Consider the following 20,843-nt stretch of genomic DNA (forward strand, 5'->3'; position numbering starts at 1 on the left):
TCGTTCTAATAAAATCCTATTATTTTGCAGATAATTTTGTGGAGGACGACCCGGTGCCGTGTGCGTTTGCCGGTCACGGCCGTCAGTGCAACGTTAACGGGACAGAGTGTCGGGGGAAGTGGGACGGTCCCAACGGAGGAATCACCAACTTCGACAACTTCTTCTTCGCCATGTTGACCGTGTTCCAGTGCATCACGATGGAGGGATGGACGGACGTTCTCTACTGGGTAAAACGCTCTCTCTGTTTATCAGGCTGCTGTTCTTCATGTCTGCATGAGATACCAGGTACTCTAACATACCCTCTGTGTGTGTGTGCAGATGAATGACGCCATAGGGTTCGAGCTGCCCTGGGTTTATTTTGTCAGTCTGGTGATTTTCGGATCGTTCTTCGTTCTCAACCTGGTTCTGGGAGTCCTCAGCGGGTTTGTTGTCTCTCACAACATGAAAAACTCACTTTAAACAAGCAAATTCTTAAAATGAAATGGACATGTTACAGATCCACGGGTCTACAGAGACTTTAGAGTGTTTGTGTGAGATCTAAAGGTGCAGTGTGTAAAGCCTGATTTATAGTTCTGCGTCGAGTCTACGCTTTCGTAGATAGCCACACGTAATTGCTCTGCAGTTACGCCACCAAAACGGTAGCTGGCAGTGGGGTTTCCACGTTCCAATGTGTTGACTTCTGCCAGTGAGCCGGCTAACTTCCTGTTAGCCCTCCGCTAACTTGAATGGGGGTAAAATAATAATCATGCAGCTCTTCTAGACTTTCCAAATGTTATCGGACCGAACGGATCAAACCCTGATAGTGAAACATGTCGCAGATGATGTGATGCTCAAAAAAACTGATCCACCGTGTTACAGCCGCTGGTTTGGCCCCTAGCTTCAAAGCACGGAGCACTTGATGCTAGGAGGAAATGATGCTACCAAGCCAACCAATCAGTTCTTGCGGTCTGCGTTGCCAGAAAGGGTAGTTAAATTTTTGGGGAGGTGCTCGTCAGGCTACGGTGCAGGGTGTGCGGCTACACATAGATTTGCAGCAGAAGTAAGTCAGACTGAATGACCAGAATTTTAGTTTCAAACATTCAAAGAATGAACCAACATGATGAACAGGACGTAAACAGTTCTGACATTATGTCAAAGATGTCTGTGTGTTGTGTTGCAGAGATATCTACTGTACATCCTACCCAGCCGTCCCAGGCCTGTCCTGTCTTTTAATACCACTTTGTACATCCGGACTCACAAAATATCAAAAAGGAATTATTCCCACAAGTTTTTTCCTTCTCAAACAGAAAAATCAAACCGCACACGTTCTGAATTCAAGTTTCTCTTTTTCACTGAACTCATGACCTTCTAAAACTTTATTCAAACTCTACAGAAACTAAATATAACTAACCACGTTCCACTGTTGCAACAACCACCAGCTCTAGTTTACCCTTAATTCATGAGTTAGAAGTGAAAATAGTCTACCTCCACGATGGCCGACCCCCCTCTCGTCCTCTCCCGCTTCACGCCTCTCCTGAACCCGCCGTGTCTCGACCGTCCCCGGAGTCAGAGTCAACAGGTGGAGAGTCTCAGTTCTTAAAGATCTCACCTTTAAAAGTTGTGTTAATGTTGCGTTAACGTGTGAACGTTGCAGAGAGTTCAGTAAGGAGAGGGAGAAGGCGAAGGCTCGGGGAGATTTCCAGAAGCTGAGGGAGAAGCAGCAGATGGAGGAGGATCTGTGTGGATACATGGACTGGATCACTCAGGCCGAAGACATGGACGAACTGGACGAGGACGGGAACCCACGTAAGACAGAGACGCTGTGTGTGTGTGTTACTGGTTTTGACCGGTTGTGCACATTGTGACACACGTCTGATTGAGTGGATGACTGAAATGTCAGTTCAAGAATCAGGTGCGTTTGTGTAGCCTCTTGGACCTCGGCGCCCATGCATCAGAATCAGACGTTTTTACATTTACAAGGAATTTGCTTTAACCTCTTAACATTCCAACAGCCCACCCAAGCTAAAATCCAATGCAAACCATTTCAAGATACAATCACCACAGCGGGTCCAATCAGCGCCTCTGTCAGACCGACCAGTACAATCAAAATTGACACGACTCACCTATGAAGCCTCACAATAACTTAATCCACCGATCGATTATATCCCAACAAAAACGGTCTTGTAACGTTGTCAAAGATCCAGACGATCCAATCCAGTAAAAACATTTAGTCCAAAACATGTTATTCCATCACTAAATCCCCAGGGACGGCTGCGGTATTATTTCATATCTGCCGGCAGACGCGGCTCGTATGTCATTGTAACTGTAATAACTCCGATTTGAATGTAAACAACTATGATATCTTATATTCAAATTAGCCGCTGAACTCTGACCTTTCGACTGACACCAAAAATTTTGTAACCAACTGTGCCGATGACTGGCACTTCATGTAGCCAATGAAATTCTGAATATAACGACATCCAGCTTTAAGTAGGAAGTTCATGATCTACCAGCAAAAAAACACGTCTGCGTCGAGCTGCCGCCAAGGGGCGGGGCTGTTTTAGAAAAAACACGCTAAAGGTGTGTTCACACTGAAAGCGAATTTAATATTTGCCTCGCTTTACTCACGCGAGTTTGACCGCTGGACATTTTGTGTGTTCACACACACATCGCGTTTTAAGTGAACAAACACAGCCCGCGGATACTTCAGCTATATGAACCCAAAGTAAACATGTTGCTGATATTTAATTGCAATAAATGGATCAAACTGATGCTGAAATAACTAGAACATGATGCTGTTTTGTTAAATATGAATTGATGCTTTGTCAGGTCTGTCAGCAGGACAGCGGCTTCTAAAATGTTTGTTTTCTGAATGGAGTTTGGTTCGATCAGGGCTATGCTACGCTAACCTGTTCACAGTAAAGTACAACGACAGCTGGAATAAACAGTTACAGACACAAGTTTTCTGAACTCACCAGGTAGTTCAACCTCCTCGCTTCCTTTTCTCCAACTAATGTCCAGCTTTGTCCAGTTTTTATATAAATATGTAGTAATAATCCAGCTGAGCTAACGATGCTAACAACAACACTGGAACCAGATATGAAGCTAGCTGTCGAAAAGCTCCAGTGAAGATAAATCAAGTTATAATCCCAAAAACTAAAGTCAAAAGCTAATTTAATAAAAGTAGTTAACTCTGAGCTCCTCCCGCGAGTAAACGGCGTAGCTGTCAGAGCAGAATCCAGACCGATTACAGAGTTTTATCTGTCCCAAAGCTGCAGCGCTGCTCTGGCGGATTGTTAGGACACCGCTCGCCTGGTCCTCTCCAAACAGCGCTCCGAAGCCGCCGGTGACGTTTGGACAATGTCAGCACTGATAGGCTTTTGCAAGATCGTGTCAAGTAAATATTCCACCCAAGTTCAAAAATATTAACTATTCTAGTTCTATTAACTATACAGAGAATTTCCGCGCCGCCCGGAGCGAATTTTGCATCTTTGCATGGACTTTGTAATCAAGCCGCCCAAAACACTGGATTCGCTTTCGGTGTGAACACACCGTAAGACAAACCCTCAGAAAAACCTGAGTAAAAGTAAGTAAAAAGTCATTTTTCATGGTACTGGTGTGAAGTTTAAACTTGGACAGGTTAAGGCTTTATGCTGCGGCCCTACAGGGTTTCCCAGCTGTAGCTGTCTGCATGCATTTGTTAGAAAACATTTTCAAGCGGAAACTAAAAATGTATTAGTTTTAGTGTGTTTAAACTTATATTAATCAATTCCAGTAGCTCTTACAGTCATTCTGACTTTTGGGTCTGACTCCCCAGAGTGTTTCTTTCAGAGAAGCCCAAAACCAGGCAGATACTCCAGATGGTTCAAGAACTACATTCAGTTTACTCTGGATCTGCCTTGAAGAGGCGTTTGCATGAACTTTACAGGAATGTTAAGAGGTTAATGAACGATATGAAATAGACAAAATGTAGACAGAAATATTAGAAATATGTAGAAAGTACATAAATGTATATTTTCTTCTTCTCTCTGTCTCTCAGGTCCGTGTCTGGGTGATCTGTCAGATAAGAAGAGAGGGAAGTTTGGGTGGTTCAGTCACTCCAATGAAACTCACGGTGAAAGCTCGTTCTTTATTATCATATTATTAACACACACACAGCGCTGCAGGAGTGTGTGCGCTCTCTTTCAGTCTAAATGTAGAAAGACTTCACTCATATCTGGGTCTCTCATATTTATCTGACCCTGTTTCACATCAGGAGGTTTTAACGTTCTCTGTCGCTTCAGCTGAATTCAGATCAGATCAGAAAACACGTCTACAGAGTCAGCTGAACAGGAAGTACACGAAAACTGTCAATCAGAGGCGGCGATGTGAACAAAGAAGGATTCTACAAATCATTTGAGCCAAAACAAGAAAGATGGGTTGTTTTGTGTTGAATGTTATTTATGCTGTATGTATATGTACATAATACTGTGTACATGTTTGCGTCTAAGCAAATAACAGAATCCATAATAATGATTATTACGGTTATTTATATTATTATAACAGTTATACTGTGTTGTATAATTAATGTTTACAAGCTGCTGAAAAACTCAGGCCTAGTCCACTCGTACAGGTATTTTTATAACCGGAGTTTTTCCTCTTTCGTTTTAAAAAAATCTCTGAAAATGCAAAAATACAGCTGTCAGGCGCCAAGAGCACGCCAATCTGACATCAAACACAGCAGATAACGGCAAGCCAAAAACTCCGGTTTCTACACGACAACACTGCAACCGGCGTTTCTTAAAATCGTCAGCCCGGCAGGGATTGTTAAAAATGTCCAGTTTCAGCGACCTGATGCTGCGTTTCCGTCTGAACGAACGGCCAAACGGTCACAGTTTTGAAAATCCCCGTGTTCGTGTAGACGAGGCCTCAGAGATGTTGTTTTCACACCTTTACTAGAAAAAAAGAGCTCTGTGATTTTTTTTCAGCCTTCTGATTCACTGATATTCAGTTTGAAGCATCTTTGTAAGATGTTTTTTTTATGACAGTTTTAGTTATTTATTTCCCCAAAAACCTGTAGAAGGAGACATGATGAGTCATTTCCTCTCAGGCTGAAATCAGCTCCGACAACCTGCAGTTTGAATGTTTGAAACGAATCTTCTGCCTGTGCTCAGACTCGGATCAGGGTGTCGACACGTCGACTGTACAAATGAAGTAACTGATGTTACACGTAGATAAAGTTCATCTGTCTGTCTGTTCCCGTCCGTCAGCGAGTCTTCCTGCCAGTGAAACAGCTTCTGAGAACACCGTGAACATCGACGAGGAACACACCAACTGCTGCCAGGCCTGCTGGTAACACACACACACACACGTCAGTCATTTTATTTATGAAGCACATTTAAAAAAAAAACAATGTTAACCAAACTGCTGAACAAAGTCAAACAATAAAAAACGGTTTAGCAATTTATGACAACAAAAAATAGAAAAACAAGACCGATAAGCACGACGGTCCCTAAACAGACTCAAACGCCAAAGAATAAAAAGCTCTCGTGGCGGGAGGAGGATCTGATAACCCAGGGAAGTTTAATCCACAGTCTCGGGGGGCCTCTCTTCTCGTTTCTTACGAAGCTAAAGGTATTGGTCTGATGATCTGAGTGATATCCATCCATGTAAGGCCTTCAAAACTGTTAACAGCCCTTTAAAATCGACTCTGTATTTGAGTGGTAACCAGTGAGAAGCAGCCAGTGTCGGGGAGACGCGGCCCCTCCTCCTGGTACCGGTCAGTAATCTACAGCCTCATTCTGAACAAGCTGCAGGCGTCACGATGATGATGACCGATGCTAAAGGACAAGGAAATGCACTAAGTAATCAATTCAGGAGGAACTAAGAGTCTTTAACAGAGACAAAGGATTTCAGTCTTGTGAAAGTCCTCAGGTGGAGGAAGCTTCAGTGCTGAATCAAAGATAACGTACTGGACGACTTCCTGTCAGAGAAAGAAAACAGGTTTCAGAGCAAACGTCTGAAGCTGTGTGTCAATTCAGATACTTTAAGCCCAGGTCACACTACACGATTTTAAGATTGATTTGGCACATTTGCGTCAGGCCGTGATCGGGAGTATATCGGCGATCGATCGGCGGTCGGCAGTCATGTGTGAACTACTCAACAACGCATCAAAACGGCTCCCCGACACATTTCTGACACATCGCCGATGTCTGCCAGATATCTAGTACGCCAAATACCAAACAGCTGTTTCCTGTGTAGGTTCGTGCCATTTCCCGTTTCACATTTCACGTGTGTTTTCTTGGTTTGGAGACCAGCGTCGGGTGACGGAGCCACTGTCAGCTCGTGTAGTGTGAGACCCCCTGTCACCGATCAGTCAGGTAGTGTGAACGCCACGACCTCTTCAAGACTCCCGTCACAAGACGAAAAGTTGTGTGAACGGCACGGCCGACGCTGAAAGTCGTGTAGTCCGCACGAGGCTTTATTACACTAACATACATCACAATGGGTACACTATGTACTAATGTTGTAGTCTAGACCGAACCAAGACGGAGTCAAGACCAAGACCAGTTCCCCACATTACATGACATGATATGGATGGATATTCACAAAGAAATCATATGTCCGAGACGAGATAAGACCGAGTACAAATGCGGTCGAGTCCGAGACGGGACCAAGACCATCAAAAAGTGGTCTTAAGACAGGTCTTGGGTCCTACAACACTATGTACTTACTTGCATAGTGCGTACGTTTCAGTTTTGAATCAAACACTGCCGTTGTCCACTAACCAGAAATGACGATCACAACATTTGACCGATACTTCTTCTTCTTTTTAATCGCAAATTGTTCCTTAAAGCCAAATTATCTGCCAGCTTGTTTGCTTACTTGTCTTCAATTCAGTTTTATTAAAATTGAATGAAACTTAACGTACTTGCAGCTTCCTTGGCCACCATTTTCACCAGTTTGAAAATACTCTCCTTCCACTACGAAGCCAAGATGGCGACCGTTGAACACATTCACCCTCAACATTTTGACCGTTATGAGTGCACCATTGGTAGTGCGCTGCATTTTGCTTTGTTTCTCAGTGTGAACGCACTCACACGCTCAAAATAGCAAGTGTGAGAACGGAAAGGTGCAAACTGAGACACGGTATTTATTTTGTTGTGTTTCCATTAATTAGTCCAGGACGCTTAAGTCATTTGTTACTTCTAATAAAGTTTCTACTGATGTTCAACAGTAATGTTCCAGTCAGTAGTCATGATCTTTCCTGTAGCGCCCCCCTCAGGATAGACTGCACATGCTTAGCTCCTCTGCTGCTGAGGTTTGTGAACTAACTTCAGTCTCGTTTCAGCTCGCGGATGATGAAGATCGGCTGCTGGTGAGTTCACTGACCGTCAGACATTCAGGAACGTTTCACACGTTACACTCACTGACCGTCTTCCTCTCACTCAGTCGGACGCTGCGTCGGTGGAACCGAGTCTGTCGCAGGAACTGTCGCACTGCCGTCAAATCTGTGACGTTCTATTGGCTGGTTCTGCTGCTCGTCTTCCTCAACACCTCCCTCAGTGCCTCCGAGCACTACAACCAACCTGATTGGCTCACACAAGTCCAAGGTAACAACAATCAGTTACATCATCAGTGTTGTATTGACGGATTGTCCTCTGTCTCAGTAACCAAGCAGGAACCTCCGGCTCTGAAAAGTGAACTCTTAAACCTGCGTCCTCTCTAACAGCCAGCAGGGGGCGACTTAAACCTGCGTCCTCTCTAACAGCCAGCAGGGGGCGACTTAAACCTGCGTCCTCTCTAACAGCCAGCAGGGGGCGACTTAAACCTGCGTCCTCTCTAGCAGCCAGCAGGGGGCGACTTAAACCTGTGTCCTCTCCAGCAGCCAGCAGGGTGCGACTTAAACCTGCGTCCTCTCTAGCAGCCAGCAGGGGGCGACTTAAACCTGCGTCCTCTCCAGCAGCCAGAAGGGGGCGACTTAAACCTGCGTCCTCTCCAGCAGCCAGCAGGGGGCGACTTAAACCTGCTTCCTCTCTAGCAGCCAGCAGGGGGTGACTTAAACCTGCGTCCTCTCCAGCAGCCAGAAGGGGGCGACTTAAACCTGCGTCCTCTCCAGCAGCCAACAGGGGGCGACTTAAACCTGCATCCTCTCTAGCAGCCAGAAGGGGGCGCCTTAAACCTGTGTCCTCTCTAACAGCCAGCAGGGGGCGACTTAAACCTGCGTCCTCTCCAGCAGCCAGCAGGGGCGACTTAAACCTGCGTCCTCTCTAACAGCCAGCAGGGGGCGACTTAAACCTGTGTCCTCTCTAGCAGCCAGCAGGGGGCGACTTAAACCTGGGTCCTCTCTAACAGCCAACAGGGGGCGACTTAAACCTGCTTCCTCTCTAGCAGCCAGCAGGGGGCGCCTTAAACCTGCGTCCTCTCTAGCAGCCAGCAGGGGGCGACTTAAACCTGCGTCCTCTCTAACAGCCAGCAGGGGGCGACTTAAACCTGCATCCTCTCTAGCAGCCAGCAGGGGGCGCCTTAAACCTGCGTCCTCTCTAACAGCCAGCAGGGGGCGACTTAAACCTGGGTCCTCTCTAGCAGCCAGCAGGGGGCGCCTTAAACCTGTGTCCTCTCTAGCAGCCAGCAGGGGGCGACTTAAACCTGGGTCCTCTCTAACAGCCAACAGGGGGCGACTTAAACCTGCATCCTCTCTAGCAGCCAGCAGGGGGCGCCTTAAACCTGGGTCCTCTCTAACAGCCAACAGGGGGCGACTTAAACCTGCGTCCTCTCTAGCAGCCAGCAGGGGGCGACTTAAACCTGCGTCCTCTCTAACAGCCAGCAGGGGGCGACTTAAACCTGCGTCCTCTCTAACAGCCAGCAGGGGGCGACTTAAACCTGCGTCCTCTCCAGCAGCCAGCAGGGGGCGACTTAAACCTGCGTCCTCTCTAGCGGCCAGCAGGGGGCGACTTAAACCTGCGTCCTCTCCAGCAGCCAGCAGGGGCGACTTAAACCTGCGTCCTCTCTAACAGCCAGCAGGGGGCGACTTAAACCTGCGTCCTCTCCAGCAGCCAGCAGGGGGCGACTTAAACCTGCGTCCTCTCTAGCAGCCAGCAGGGGGCGACTTAAACCTGCATCCTCTCTAGCAGCCAGCAGGGGGCGACTTAAACCTGCGTCCTCTCGCAGCCAGCAGGGGGCGACTTAAACCTGCGTCCTCTCCAGCAGCCAGCAGGGGGCGACTTAAACCTGCGTCCTCTCTAACAGCCAGCAGGGGGCGACTTAAACCTGCGTCCTCTCCAGCAGCCAGCAGGGGGCGACTTAAACCTGCGTCCTCTCTAGCAGCCAGCAGGGGGCGACTTAAACCTGCGTCCTCTCACAGCCAGCAGGGGGCGACTTAAACCTGCGTCCTCTCCAGCAGCCAGCAGGGGGCGACTTAAACCTGCGTCCTCTCTAGCAGCCAGCAGGGGGCGACTTAAACCTGCGTCCTCTCCAGCAGCCAGCAGGGGGCGACTCCAGCGGCTGCAGAAAGAAGTGTGATTGTATAGAAGTCTCGGAGAAAATGTTTCTACTTGTCAGCTGATTTATTCCCTCAGTAAACACTTTCCTGATGAGTTTCTGGTCTCAGTCGCTAGTTTCAAGTCTTCTTCAACACAGCATGATGTTCATTTAGTAAATTATGGTCCTGTTTAGAGGAACAGAGACCAGGAAGCAGGGGAGGCTTTAGGGTGTGATAATAATTAATTCATCCAAATAGGAAATTGCTCCCAAAAAAAGTATTGGGTCAAATGTTTCTGATCAAGAAGAAAAAAGAGAAAAGGCTGTTTTCAACCTTTAATTGAGAGCAGTTCTAATTTAATAACTAACCTAATTTAAATGTAAAAGAACATTAAGAGCATCCGTCTCTCTGCAGACATCGCCAACAAGGTGCTGCTGTCTCTGTTCACGGTGGAGATGCTGCTAAAGATGTACAGTCTGGGTTTGGCTCATTACTTCGTGGCGTTCTTTAACCGCTTCGACTGCTTCGTGGTGTGCGGCGGCATCATGGAGACTATCCTGGTGGAGCTGGAGATCATGCCTCCTCTGGGCATCTCCGTGCTGCGCTGCGTCCGCCTGCTGAGGATCTTCAAGGTCACACGGTGAGAAAACACACCTGAACCAGGTAACGGCGCTCACTGCCGAGTCGCATGCTCCTCCTCTGATGTCACTCTGTCTCTGCTCAGCCATTGGACGGCTCTGTCTAATCTGGTGGCGTCCCTGCTGAACTCCATGAAGTCCATCGCCTCCCTGCTGCTCCTCCTCTTCCTCTTCCTCATCATCTTCGCTCTGCTCGGCATGCAGCTGTTCGGAGGGAAGTTCAACTTCGACGAGACGCAGACCAAACGCAGCACCTTCGACGCCTTCCCACAGGCGCTGCTCACCTGCTTCCAGGTAACGCACCTGAACTTCAGCACCGGGCTGCACCGGCTGAGTGTTCTGTCCTAAGTTAGGGTCGACTTTACACCCTAAAGGCTCAGTAACTATGAGTTAGTTTGAAATGCACCTCGATTAAACTGTCAAATTGAATGTGACAAAGCCTTTGTTGGTATTTAACTGCAGTATGTCCAAAAACACTAGTAACTTTGCACATCTGGTACACGTTATTGTGTCCTCAGAGGACTCTGGCTCTGAAAAGTGAAGCCTTAAACCTGCGTCCTCTCCAGCAGCCAGCAGGGGGCGACTCCAGCGGCTGCAGAAAGAAGTGTGATTGTATAGAAGTCTATGAGAATTCCAAAAAAATCAAAATGGCGACGGCCAAAATGTCAAACTGGAAGCTTCAAAGCAGCAGTCCACAAACCAACAGTGGACGTCACGGTGGCCACACCCACTTCTGTTAAACATGCTGTGGTTGTGATGCTCAGTGTTTAAAGGGGATGATAGTAACAAATGTGATTAATAGATGACCAATGACACAGCTGATTTAATTTTATTTATACAGCAACAATAGGGGCGGCTGTGGCTCAGGGGGTACAGCGGGTTGGCCGTTAATCGGAAAGTTGGCAGTTCAATCCCTGGCTCCTCCAGGCTGCATGTCGAAGTGTCCTTGGGCAAGATACTTAACCCCAAATTGCCTCTAGTGGCTGTTCTGTCAGTGTGTGAATGTTGAATGCAGATGTAGTGTAAAAGCGTTTTGAGTGGTTGAAAAGACTAGAAAGGCGCTATACAGAACATTTACCAATTCATAACAGAAGTTACTTTTCAGATTGAGCAGGTCTTTGAAATGTTAGTAACCCAACACGAGCTCTTGGCCACAGTGACAAAGAAACACTGTCTTCCCTCAGTGATGTCTCTGCTGACCCTGGTGTTGACTGTATGTGCAGATCCTGACAGGTGAGGACTGGAACGTGGTGATGTACGATGGCATCATGGCGTACGGAGGCCCCGTTTTTCCCGGGATGATCGTCTGCGTTTACTTCGTCATCCTCTTCATCTGTGGTAACTGTATCCTTCACCTGCAGCCTGATGTTGCCTCCGTCAGTGTCCTGGACCCTAAAACAAGATCTCTGTGGTCTGATTGTTGCAGTGAGGCGTTCGCACGCCGACATCAATCATCCATTATTCAGTATTAGCCTGATGCTAATGTGCAGAGCAGCGTGAGCTGCAATATAACACAACTCTTCTTCACCAGACGACTTCACATATGTGTCTGAGGTGGTTCCTTATGGACAGTCCGTCAGTTAGTCATGTGACCATTAGAGGTGGTGGAAAATATTGATAAGGCATAGTGTCGCAATATTTTTTATTTTGATATACGGACGCCAAATATCAGTCTTTTATTTTATAAATTGCACATGAAAATTTAACTTTTTGGTACTAGATAAATCAAATCAAGCCCTTTTTCAGTCCACTAGATGGTGCTGCTGAGGTTTTTCAGAGTGCAGGAAGAAGTTAATAAAAATAAAGATGGCAGCATCAGAGAAAGAATTTAGGAAAGCACTGCATTTAAATCAAATGTATGGGCTTTGGAATTTTTAACAAGGAGGGGACAACGAAGATGGATTTGACACATGGGATTTGCAAGGAGAGTCATACAAAAATAAAATACCACGAACGTGAGGGCTCATCTCACACATCCAGAGAGAGCCGAGAATGGTAAAGCTAATGCTAAGTGAGATGAACAAATGGAGATAATTATCTATATTTTTATTTAAAGTTTTCCTTAGGGGAGATGATTTGAAGTTGGCAAAGATGTAATAAATTGTAATACATAACAGAATATCACAATATATTTAAATTGCAATAATATTGTTTCGTGACATAAGTATTGTGATAATACCGTATTGTGATAATATTGTATTGTGATAATAACGTATCGTAATAATATCGTATTGTGACATAAGTATTGTGATAATATCGTGATAAAATCGCATCTTGATAATATTTTATTGTGATAACATTGTATCGTCATATCCTATCGTGATAATATTGTGATAATACCGTATCGTAATAATATCGTATCATGACATAAGTATTGTGATAATATCGTATCGTAATACTATCATATTGTCAGATAAGTATTGTGATAATATTGTGATAATATTGTATCGTGATAAAATCGTATTGTGACAATATTTTATTGTGATATCGTATTGTGATAATATTGTATAGTGACATAAGTATTATGATAATATTGGCTTGTGATTGTATCGTGATAATATCATATTGTGACAAAAGTATTGTGATTATATAAAATCGTGACAGAAGTATTGTGATAATATCGTATCATGACATCAGTATCATGATTATATTATATCGTGATTATATTGTATCATGATAATATTGTATCATGACATAAGTATCGTGATAATATCATATCGTGATAGAAATTTCGTGATATTATTGTATCGTGACAGAAGTATTGTGATAATATCATATCGTGACAGAAGTATTGTGATAATTTATCGTGACAAAAGTATCATGATTACATCACATCGTGACAGAAGTATTGTGATAATATCGTATCATAATAATATCGTGTTGTGAGATAAGTATTGTGATAATATCGTATCATTATAATATCGTATCATGATAATATCGTATCATGATAATATCGTATCGTGATATTGTATCATGATAATATCGTATCGTGATAATGTTTTATTGTGATAACATTGTATCGTCATATCTTATCGTGATAATATTGTATTGTGGCATAAGTAGTGTGATAATATCATGATAATATCGTATTGTGATAATATCGTATTGTGATAATATTGTATCGTGATATCGTATTGTGATAATATTGTATAGTTACATAAGTATTGTGATAAGATTGGATTGTGATTGTATCGTGATAATTTCATATCGTGACAGAAGTATCGTGATATCATATTGTGACAGAAGTATTGTGATAATATCATAACGTGACAGAAATATTGTGATAATATCATATCGTGATTATATCGTATCGTGATAGAAGTATCGTGATATCGTATGTGACAGAAGTATTGTGATAATATCGTATCATGACAATATCATGTGTGATAATATCGCGTATCCTGACATAAGTATCGTCATAATATCGTATCATGACAGAAGTATCGTGACAGAAATTTTGTCATAATATTGTATTGTGACAATATCATTTGTGACAATATCACGTATCCTGACAGAAGTATCGTGATATCGTATGTGACAGAAGTATCGTGATAATATCGTATCGAGAGGGTCTCTGGCAACCACCACCCCTAGTGACCATAATTAAAAGATGTCCAAAGCAACATTTCATTAATCTTTTATTTCTGTTTGTACATTTTTATTTTTATTATTATTATTAGTTGGATGATCTTTCAGAAATTCCCTCCCTGTAGGTGCGTTCAGGTGCTGCAGGAAATCACAAGTGTTTTGATGATGTTGCGTGTACTTAGCATGTGTCAGACATCCTGCTGAACGTCTTCTTGGCCATCGCTGTGGACAACCTGGCTGGAGGAGACGGAGACAGCAAGAACGAGTGAGTGATGAAGGGATGAAGGAGGGAATAGTGGCAGCGAGGGAGGGTGAAGTCAGACCGGGAGGCTCGAGTGGTTCACTGTTTCCTGTTGTTTCTCCAGGAAGAAGACGGAGAGCGCAGAGGAGGAGGTTGAAGAGCAGGAAGAAGAAGTGAAGGTGAACACGGAGGTCTGACTTTAATCTGTAGTGTTACATGTGAGTCCATCGGGCTGATTGCTGTTTGTCTCTGTAGGTGGACATCGACGAAGACACCGAGTACGAGGAGGATGAAGAGCCTCCTGAGGGAGAAGACGGTCAGTCGACGTCTGGAGAAATGAGTTTAGAAACATTTTCTAAATAAATGAAAAGATGTGAAGAGAAACAAAGAGAACAGTGTGGATGTTTAGATGTTTTAGTTTACATGAACCCATTTGTGGATTTAACCAAATCAGATCTGGCAGAAAGTAGCTGATAACAGAAAGTTAACAGGAATAACTACAAACTGTTGATCGGTCAAGTCATCGTTTACCTACTTAAAACCCCTTTATGTTAATATAAACTACTACAACGGTAATCTGTGGTCCAGGTACAGGTTTATTCTGAACTCTGTCCCTGTTGAATCAATCAATCAATCAATCAACTGTAATATAAAATATAATTTAATGTAAATGTTTTGAGTCAATAAATCAGCAGATATTTTCTGTCCGGATCTCTTGTGATACCGCACAAAGCTAATTTACCTCCTCCTCTTCTCCTCTCCTCCTGTCAGATGGAGGAGTCCAGTTAAAGATGGCTGACCTGGCTCCTCCTAAAGAGAAGATTCTCCCGATCCCAGAAGGCAGTGCGTTCTTCTGCCTCAGCAACACAAACCCGTAAGTCTCACAGCACCTGGTCAACATGGACTTCTATTAGCATTAGCATTAGCATAACTAGTAGAGAGAGGAAGAGGAGTTTGTTGTGTACGTAGAGGACTCCAACACAACAAACTCTTCCCCCTCGTTTCCACCGGCGTCTTCCTGCGACATTTCGCCTCTCACGAGATTTCAGAGCAAGACTTCAGTTCCCTGTTAAAAACAAAGGGGGTCACCGGGAGTCCCTTGTAAGGATCCTTTCCATGATGTTGTCAGACACCTGGTATAGAGCTCAACATTAAGTTTCTGGAAGTAAAAATCCTGTTCATATTGTCTATTGGGATTTTGATCCTGAGCCATAGTCTTGTAAACATCAGATGTAGACTCATTACATTACATTACATTTACTCATTTGGCAGACGCTTTGATCCAAAGCGACTTATCATTGTAGGGGATAGAAGAAGAAGAGCACAGGAACTCACCACCAGCTACGAGACTCTGACACTGTGGAATATGTAACAAATGATATATTTACCTTTTGTCCATTTTCACGTTTTTCTTGTCGTTTTTTGCTCCGATTCAAATGTCTTATGGTCGTGATTCATATCGTAGCTGGCTGGATCAGTTCAAGGCTTAAAATTCGTAGAATAAGGATTTTTGGAAATGTCAGTGGATTAAATGAACTGAGGGGGGAGGGGTTTACCTCTAGAACCAGAGCTGTGAAAAAAGTGACGGTTCTTCTGCACGGATTCAAACCTCTCTGTGCCTACGAGTCATTTCAACACCAACATGTGTGGAAACAGCACCCAGATTCAAACATCATGAAGTTTAATGCAGCTCGTCGGTTGTTACTTGTTGACAAAGTTTCTTCATGTTTGTAGTTGCGTTGAAGTTTGTGGGTCATTTGTAGACAGCTCTTTTCCTCAGGCCCCACCCACACTACTGCTACTGGTTTGGTTTTAAAACAGAGACCTTTTGCTCCGTTTGATCCTCCAGACTAAAACGGCGAAAACGAAGACCTAAAACTGAGAAGTTTGAAAACGCCGCTGCCCCCAATTTTCGTTTTGGAACTCCGGGTAGGTTTTAGTGCAGACAGTCAAAAACGGAGGACTTTAGTCATGCAAAGCAGAAACACGATGCTGCTGTTTTAGAGTTTTTTTGGTGTTTTTATTAAAATATTCAGCACCGCGTAAATAACACTCGTACTGTGCATGTCGGCGTTTACTTTGCGACGACTTTGCGTCTGCCGCCACCGCCGCTTTTAACTCCCGTGTTACATTCAGTAACAGTCCCAGCTCGTCATTGGTCCATGCAAAATAAAATCTGGTGCGGTTCTTCGTCTGTAGTACTTTATTCTTTCACCAAATCTTCTGCAGCTGCGGAATAAGCCGTTTCCATCAACGTTTTTTAATGCGCATTTTGAGTTATAGAAAAGGTTGATGGAAATGGCAAAATTTGAAAAAAAAAAAACTTAATTTCGCAAAAAAGTTTTTATGCTCGCTTGAGGTGGTTTTTGCCTCGTCGAAAAAAAGAGTAAATGCTCTAAACGGGAGATGGAAACACTTTTTCCGAATAAGTTCTGACGTAGCGAACTTGTAGCTCACGTCTGATCAGCTGTTTCTGCTGTCGGCGTCTCGCCCGGTTGTGCAGAGTTCTGCACGCCGGAGGAGAATTTCCTGCAGCTCATTCCGGTGACGCTCATTTGTGCTGAGGAAAGAGGTGGATGCAGATCTGGGCAGGAAGCCTTCATCAGCTGTTCTGCTGGATGATGCGTTCACCTCTTAAAGGTCCTTCTCAGATCCTTTGCTCTGCACGCTGATCAAACAGGTTCTCACCGCATGTTGTTGCTGAATCTCAGTGAACGCTGCTTCTGCTGAGTGTAATAAAATATTAACGACTCTAAATACTTCATTCATCTCCACTGATGAACCCCACAAAGGACATTACAGCGTTTAAAAGCATTATCTGGAGGTGCGTGCAGAGCTCTGCATAACACCGGATATTCCCATAATGCTCGGAGACGCGGCTGGTAGCAACTTGCTGCTTGAAACACATTGCTGACGACCTCTCTGTTTCTCTCAGATCAGTGGCCCTCAGGTTCGTGCGCCTGGTTTAGTTTCTGGTTTGAACCCAGACGTCTTGTTTATCACAGCCATGTGTAACGTCAACTACTGACGTAACGACGCTCGCCGCAGCCCGGTTTGTTCGCTCCAAACCACCTGATGGAAACACTTCGCAATTTTTTCTTTTTGCAACATTTCAAAAGTACGCTTAAAAGATTTACATGACAATTAGTTGGAAACATGGCTATAGACCATCTGCTTCATGTTTCCGGAGTAGTGTGGATAGGGCCTCAGACTTGGTGCTTGAGAACTTAGGCTGCCTGCCTTAAAGGCTAAAGTCAGGGAAAAGTCTGCACAGTTACTCCTGGTCGTGTCCGGCCGACCTGGATCCTGGTCTCGATTACTATGAACCAGGTTGACACCTGAATCTCACAGTACAGTAACAGGAAGTCTCTCTCTGTCTCCCTCTCTCCAGTATCCGTGTGGCCTGTCACACTCTGATCCACCACCACATCTTCACCAACCTCATCCTCGTCTTCATCATCCTCAGCAGCTGCTCATTGGCTGCCGAGGATCCAATCAGAGCCCACTCCTTCAGGAACAACGTGAGTCTCAAAGGCACAAACACGCCGACTCGCCCCCGTGCCCTAGCATTGTGGCTAAGCTAATGGTGGGAGGAGGTCAAATCTGAGGGTTGTGTGGGAGAGCTGTGGTTCGGCGAGGTCGTCATCGGTGGTGATGATGTCGTCGACACACCGCTGTGGTTTGCGCTGGGGGGCGGGGCTTCAGCAGCAGAAGTGGGTCAGTGACTAACCGGGTTAAAGAGGGAAACATGTGGAGAGAAAAAATCACCAGTTTACTGTCTGATCCTGAGAAAACTGTACTCACACTAACACACACACACACACACACACACACACACACTCTGCTAACACACACTAACACACACACACACACACACACACTCTGCTAACACACACTAACACACACACACACATACACACACACACTCTGCTAACACACACTAACACACACACACACACACACACACTCTGCTAACACACACTAACACACACACACACACACACACACTCTGCTAACACACACTAACACACACACACACACACACACACACTCTGCTAACACACACTAACACACACACACACACACACACACACTCTGCTAACACACACTAACACACACACACACACACACACACACTCTGCTAACACACACTAACACACACACATACACACACACACTCTGCTAACACACACACACACACATACACACACACACTCTGCTAACACACACTAACACACACACACATACACACACACACACACACACACTCTGCTAACACACACACACACACGCACACACTCTGCTAACACACACTAACACACACACACATACACACACACTCTGCTAACACACACACACACTAACACACACACACACACACTAACACACACACACACACACACACACACACACATACACGCGTACCTATCCAACAGTGCACCGTCGGAGTAAACTGCCAAGTGTGGACCTGTGTTTCCAGTCCTTTTGAAGTAAAATAAATATAATACAAAATTTACTTTTACTGTCTTTTAACATAATATTACTGCAAATTTGCTTTTTTTTGCTTTTTAAAGAAATTGCCAAGAGGGGACTTAGATCCTTAAACGATAGCTACCTATCCAAGAGGGGACCTCCATTGTTATGCAGTGGAACTGTCTGTGCTCATTCTCACCTAATGACTGTTTTTACCTTCAAAGACTTTCTTTGTTTCTTTCAAAAATGGATAATTTAACTTTAATGTGAGCGATGTGTAAACATTTCACCGTGATCCAAACTTTAATCACTTTAACTGAAAATAAATAAACTTTAAACTTTAATTCAGAAGTAACTTTGCTGCATGCATTGATATCAAGCACTACAGTATTACCAACAAAAATGACTTGATCTAGGTTTCAAATACCGTTTAAATAATAATAAAATATCTTATTACACTAGTGCACTTATTTTAATTTTCTCTTAGGGGAATTCATATTCTTCTGTGTGGGATGGTCATTTTTATGACCTGTGATGTATGCATTTTAAAGAGTTACTTTGTATTTGCTCTTAATAACTGAATCTTAGACTGGTTTTGAATCAAAAACAATAATACTTATGAGAAAAATATAATCTCAACTAAGCAGTCTGTTGACACATGATTTGATAATATGCTTTTGAAACAAAACTTAAAGGCTCAGCAATAGTAGATTTCCTAACTAGTATTAAGCTTCAGACTGTAAGATAAAAGGCAACCCAAATAAAATGATGTCCTGATGGGTTTTCATCAGGAATGCATGGTATTTTCATGTTTGCATTAGGCCTACAGAAAAAAGGTCCACACTTGTATGGCATTTAATGACTGAGTCCACTGTTGGTTGCTACATAACGACACATGTCCCCTCTTAGATAGTATGGAGCAACAGTCACACTCCAACATCCAGCATCAATAATTATTCCGCATGATTTGTTATGTTTTTGTAATGAAATATAAAGTCTCAGCTTTAATGGATGGCTTAAACATTTTCACTCTTGACACTGTATTATAATGAAGGGCTGCCCACAAGTTTGGGGAGTCATAAGTAAAACTTTACCAACTTAAACCTTCAAGAGCCTGAAGTTTGATCCTCCACCTGAGAAGCTGCTGTCCACACTTGTATGGCATTAAATGACAGGAATCCACTGTTGGTTGCTACATAACGACACATGTCCCCTCTTAGATAGTATGGAGCAACAGTCACACTCCAACATCATTAAATATTCCTCTAGCATGATTTGTTATTATTGTTTTGTAATGAAATATGATGTCTCAGCTTTAGTTGATGGCTTAACCATTTTCAATCTTGACACTGCATCAAAATGAAGGGCTGCCCACAAGTCAGGAGAGTCATAAGTACTTTAAGATAAATAAATAAAAAGTAGGAACAACATGGTCAGCAGCAAGATACTTTGTATTAATTTTTTATTAATTGCTAAAAACATATTTATTAAGTTTTACTAGACCTTTGAAATGGTTTAGCCCCCAAATCTTCCAAATATGATATTGACCAATTAGGACATGATTTTAATCAATTTTACAATGTACTTGTTTCTTTAATCTATATTTATAGGTGTGCATTTTGTTTGTTGATTTGCATTACAGAAATGTCCACTGTTGGCTGGTATATAATGACACAAGTTCCCTCTTAGATAGCATGAATCGACACTCACACTGCAACATGGATGAGTAAAAAAGAAATGTATGATTCTTAAAAGAAAATTATAATGTAACCTAAATAGAATCTTTAGTTATACTTGTAAATAAGGTCTATTGTTATGTAACAAGTAATAGTTTCCAAATAACTCTCAATTAAGTCTTTTCCAACTCATAATATGTTCTTCATTCAAAAGTATTGCTCATAACTAGTTCACTGGTATTTGACGCTTTTTGACCCACACACATTCCCTATTCTGAACTTGCCTCCTTTCTCCAAACAAAACATTAAAGCACAAAACTTTACCAACTTAAAAATTCAAGAGCCTGAAGTTTGATCCTCCACCTGAGAAGCTGCTGTCCTTTGCTAAGAAATGTGTAACCCACATTACCCATGACAAAAAGACTATTACCGATGACACATTAAATGACAGGAATCCACTGTTGCTACATAGGGCACATGTCCCCTCTTAGATCCTATGGAGCAACAGTCACACTCCAACATCATTAAATATTCCTCAAGCATGATAAATAAATTTCAATTAGGAAGTAAATGTTCAGCAGGAAGATTCTTAATGTTCTTTTTTTATTTGCTAAAAACAGATTTATTATGAACTTTCACCAGCCCTTTGAAAGGATTTAGCCCCCCAATTTTCCCAGTATATTGACCAATTATGACAATCACAGGATTTCAATCAATTTTACAATGTACATGTATCTTAAATCTGTATGTAACGGAATGCATTTTGTTTGTTGTTTTGCATTACAAAA

At 43.4% G+C, this 20,843-nt stretch overlaps 1 protein-coding gene across 1 annotated transcript in view; it reads left to right on the plus strand.

Annotated features, from left to right (window-relative positions):
* Positions 1-20,843, plus strand: part of cacna1fb (calcium channel, voltage-dependent, L type, alpha 1F subunit) — a 90,583-nt gene that overhangs the window by 28,702 nt on the left and 41,038 nt on the right. The window contains exons 8-22 of the mRNA XM_038721757.1: positions 31-227; positions 319-422; positions 1,634-1,785; positions 4,019-4,093; positions 5,229-5,310; positions 7,310-7,336; positions 7,411-7,571; positions 9,854-10,079; positions 10,164-10,371; positions 11,301-11,421; positions 13,858-13,930; positions 14,031-14,085; positions 14,162-14,222; positions 14,678-14,780; positions 17,298-17,427. Coding sequence (XP_038577685.1) covers positions 31-227; positions 319-422; positions 1,634-1,785; positions 4,019-4,093; positions 5,229-5,310; positions 7,310-7,336; positions 7,411-7,571; positions 9,854-10,079; positions 10,164-10,371; positions 11,301-11,421; positions 13,858-13,930; positions 14,031-14,085; positions 14,162-14,222; positions 14,678-14,780; positions 17,298-17,427 — 1,775 coding nt within the window. The remainder of the gene's footprint in view (positions 1-30; positions 228-318; positions 423-1,633; positions 1,786-4,018; positions 4,094-5,228; positions 5,311-7,309; positions 7,337-7,410; positions 7,572-9,853; positions 10,080-10,163; positions 10,372-11,300; positions 11,422-13,857; positions 13,931-14,030; positions 14,086-14,161; positions 14,223-14,677; positions 14,781-17,297; positions 17,428-20,843) is intronic.

The sequence above is a fragment of the Micropterus salmoides genome, unplaced genomic scaffold (genome assembly GCF_014851395.1).
Source record: "Micropterus salmoides isolate LMB-PRFRI ecotype aquatic unplaced genomic scaffold, ASM1485139v1 Ms_hic_scaffold_16, whole genome shotgun sequence".
Lineage (NCBI taxonomy): Eukaryota > Metazoa > Chordata > Actinopteri > Centrarchiformes > Centrarchidae > Micropterus > Micropterus salmoides.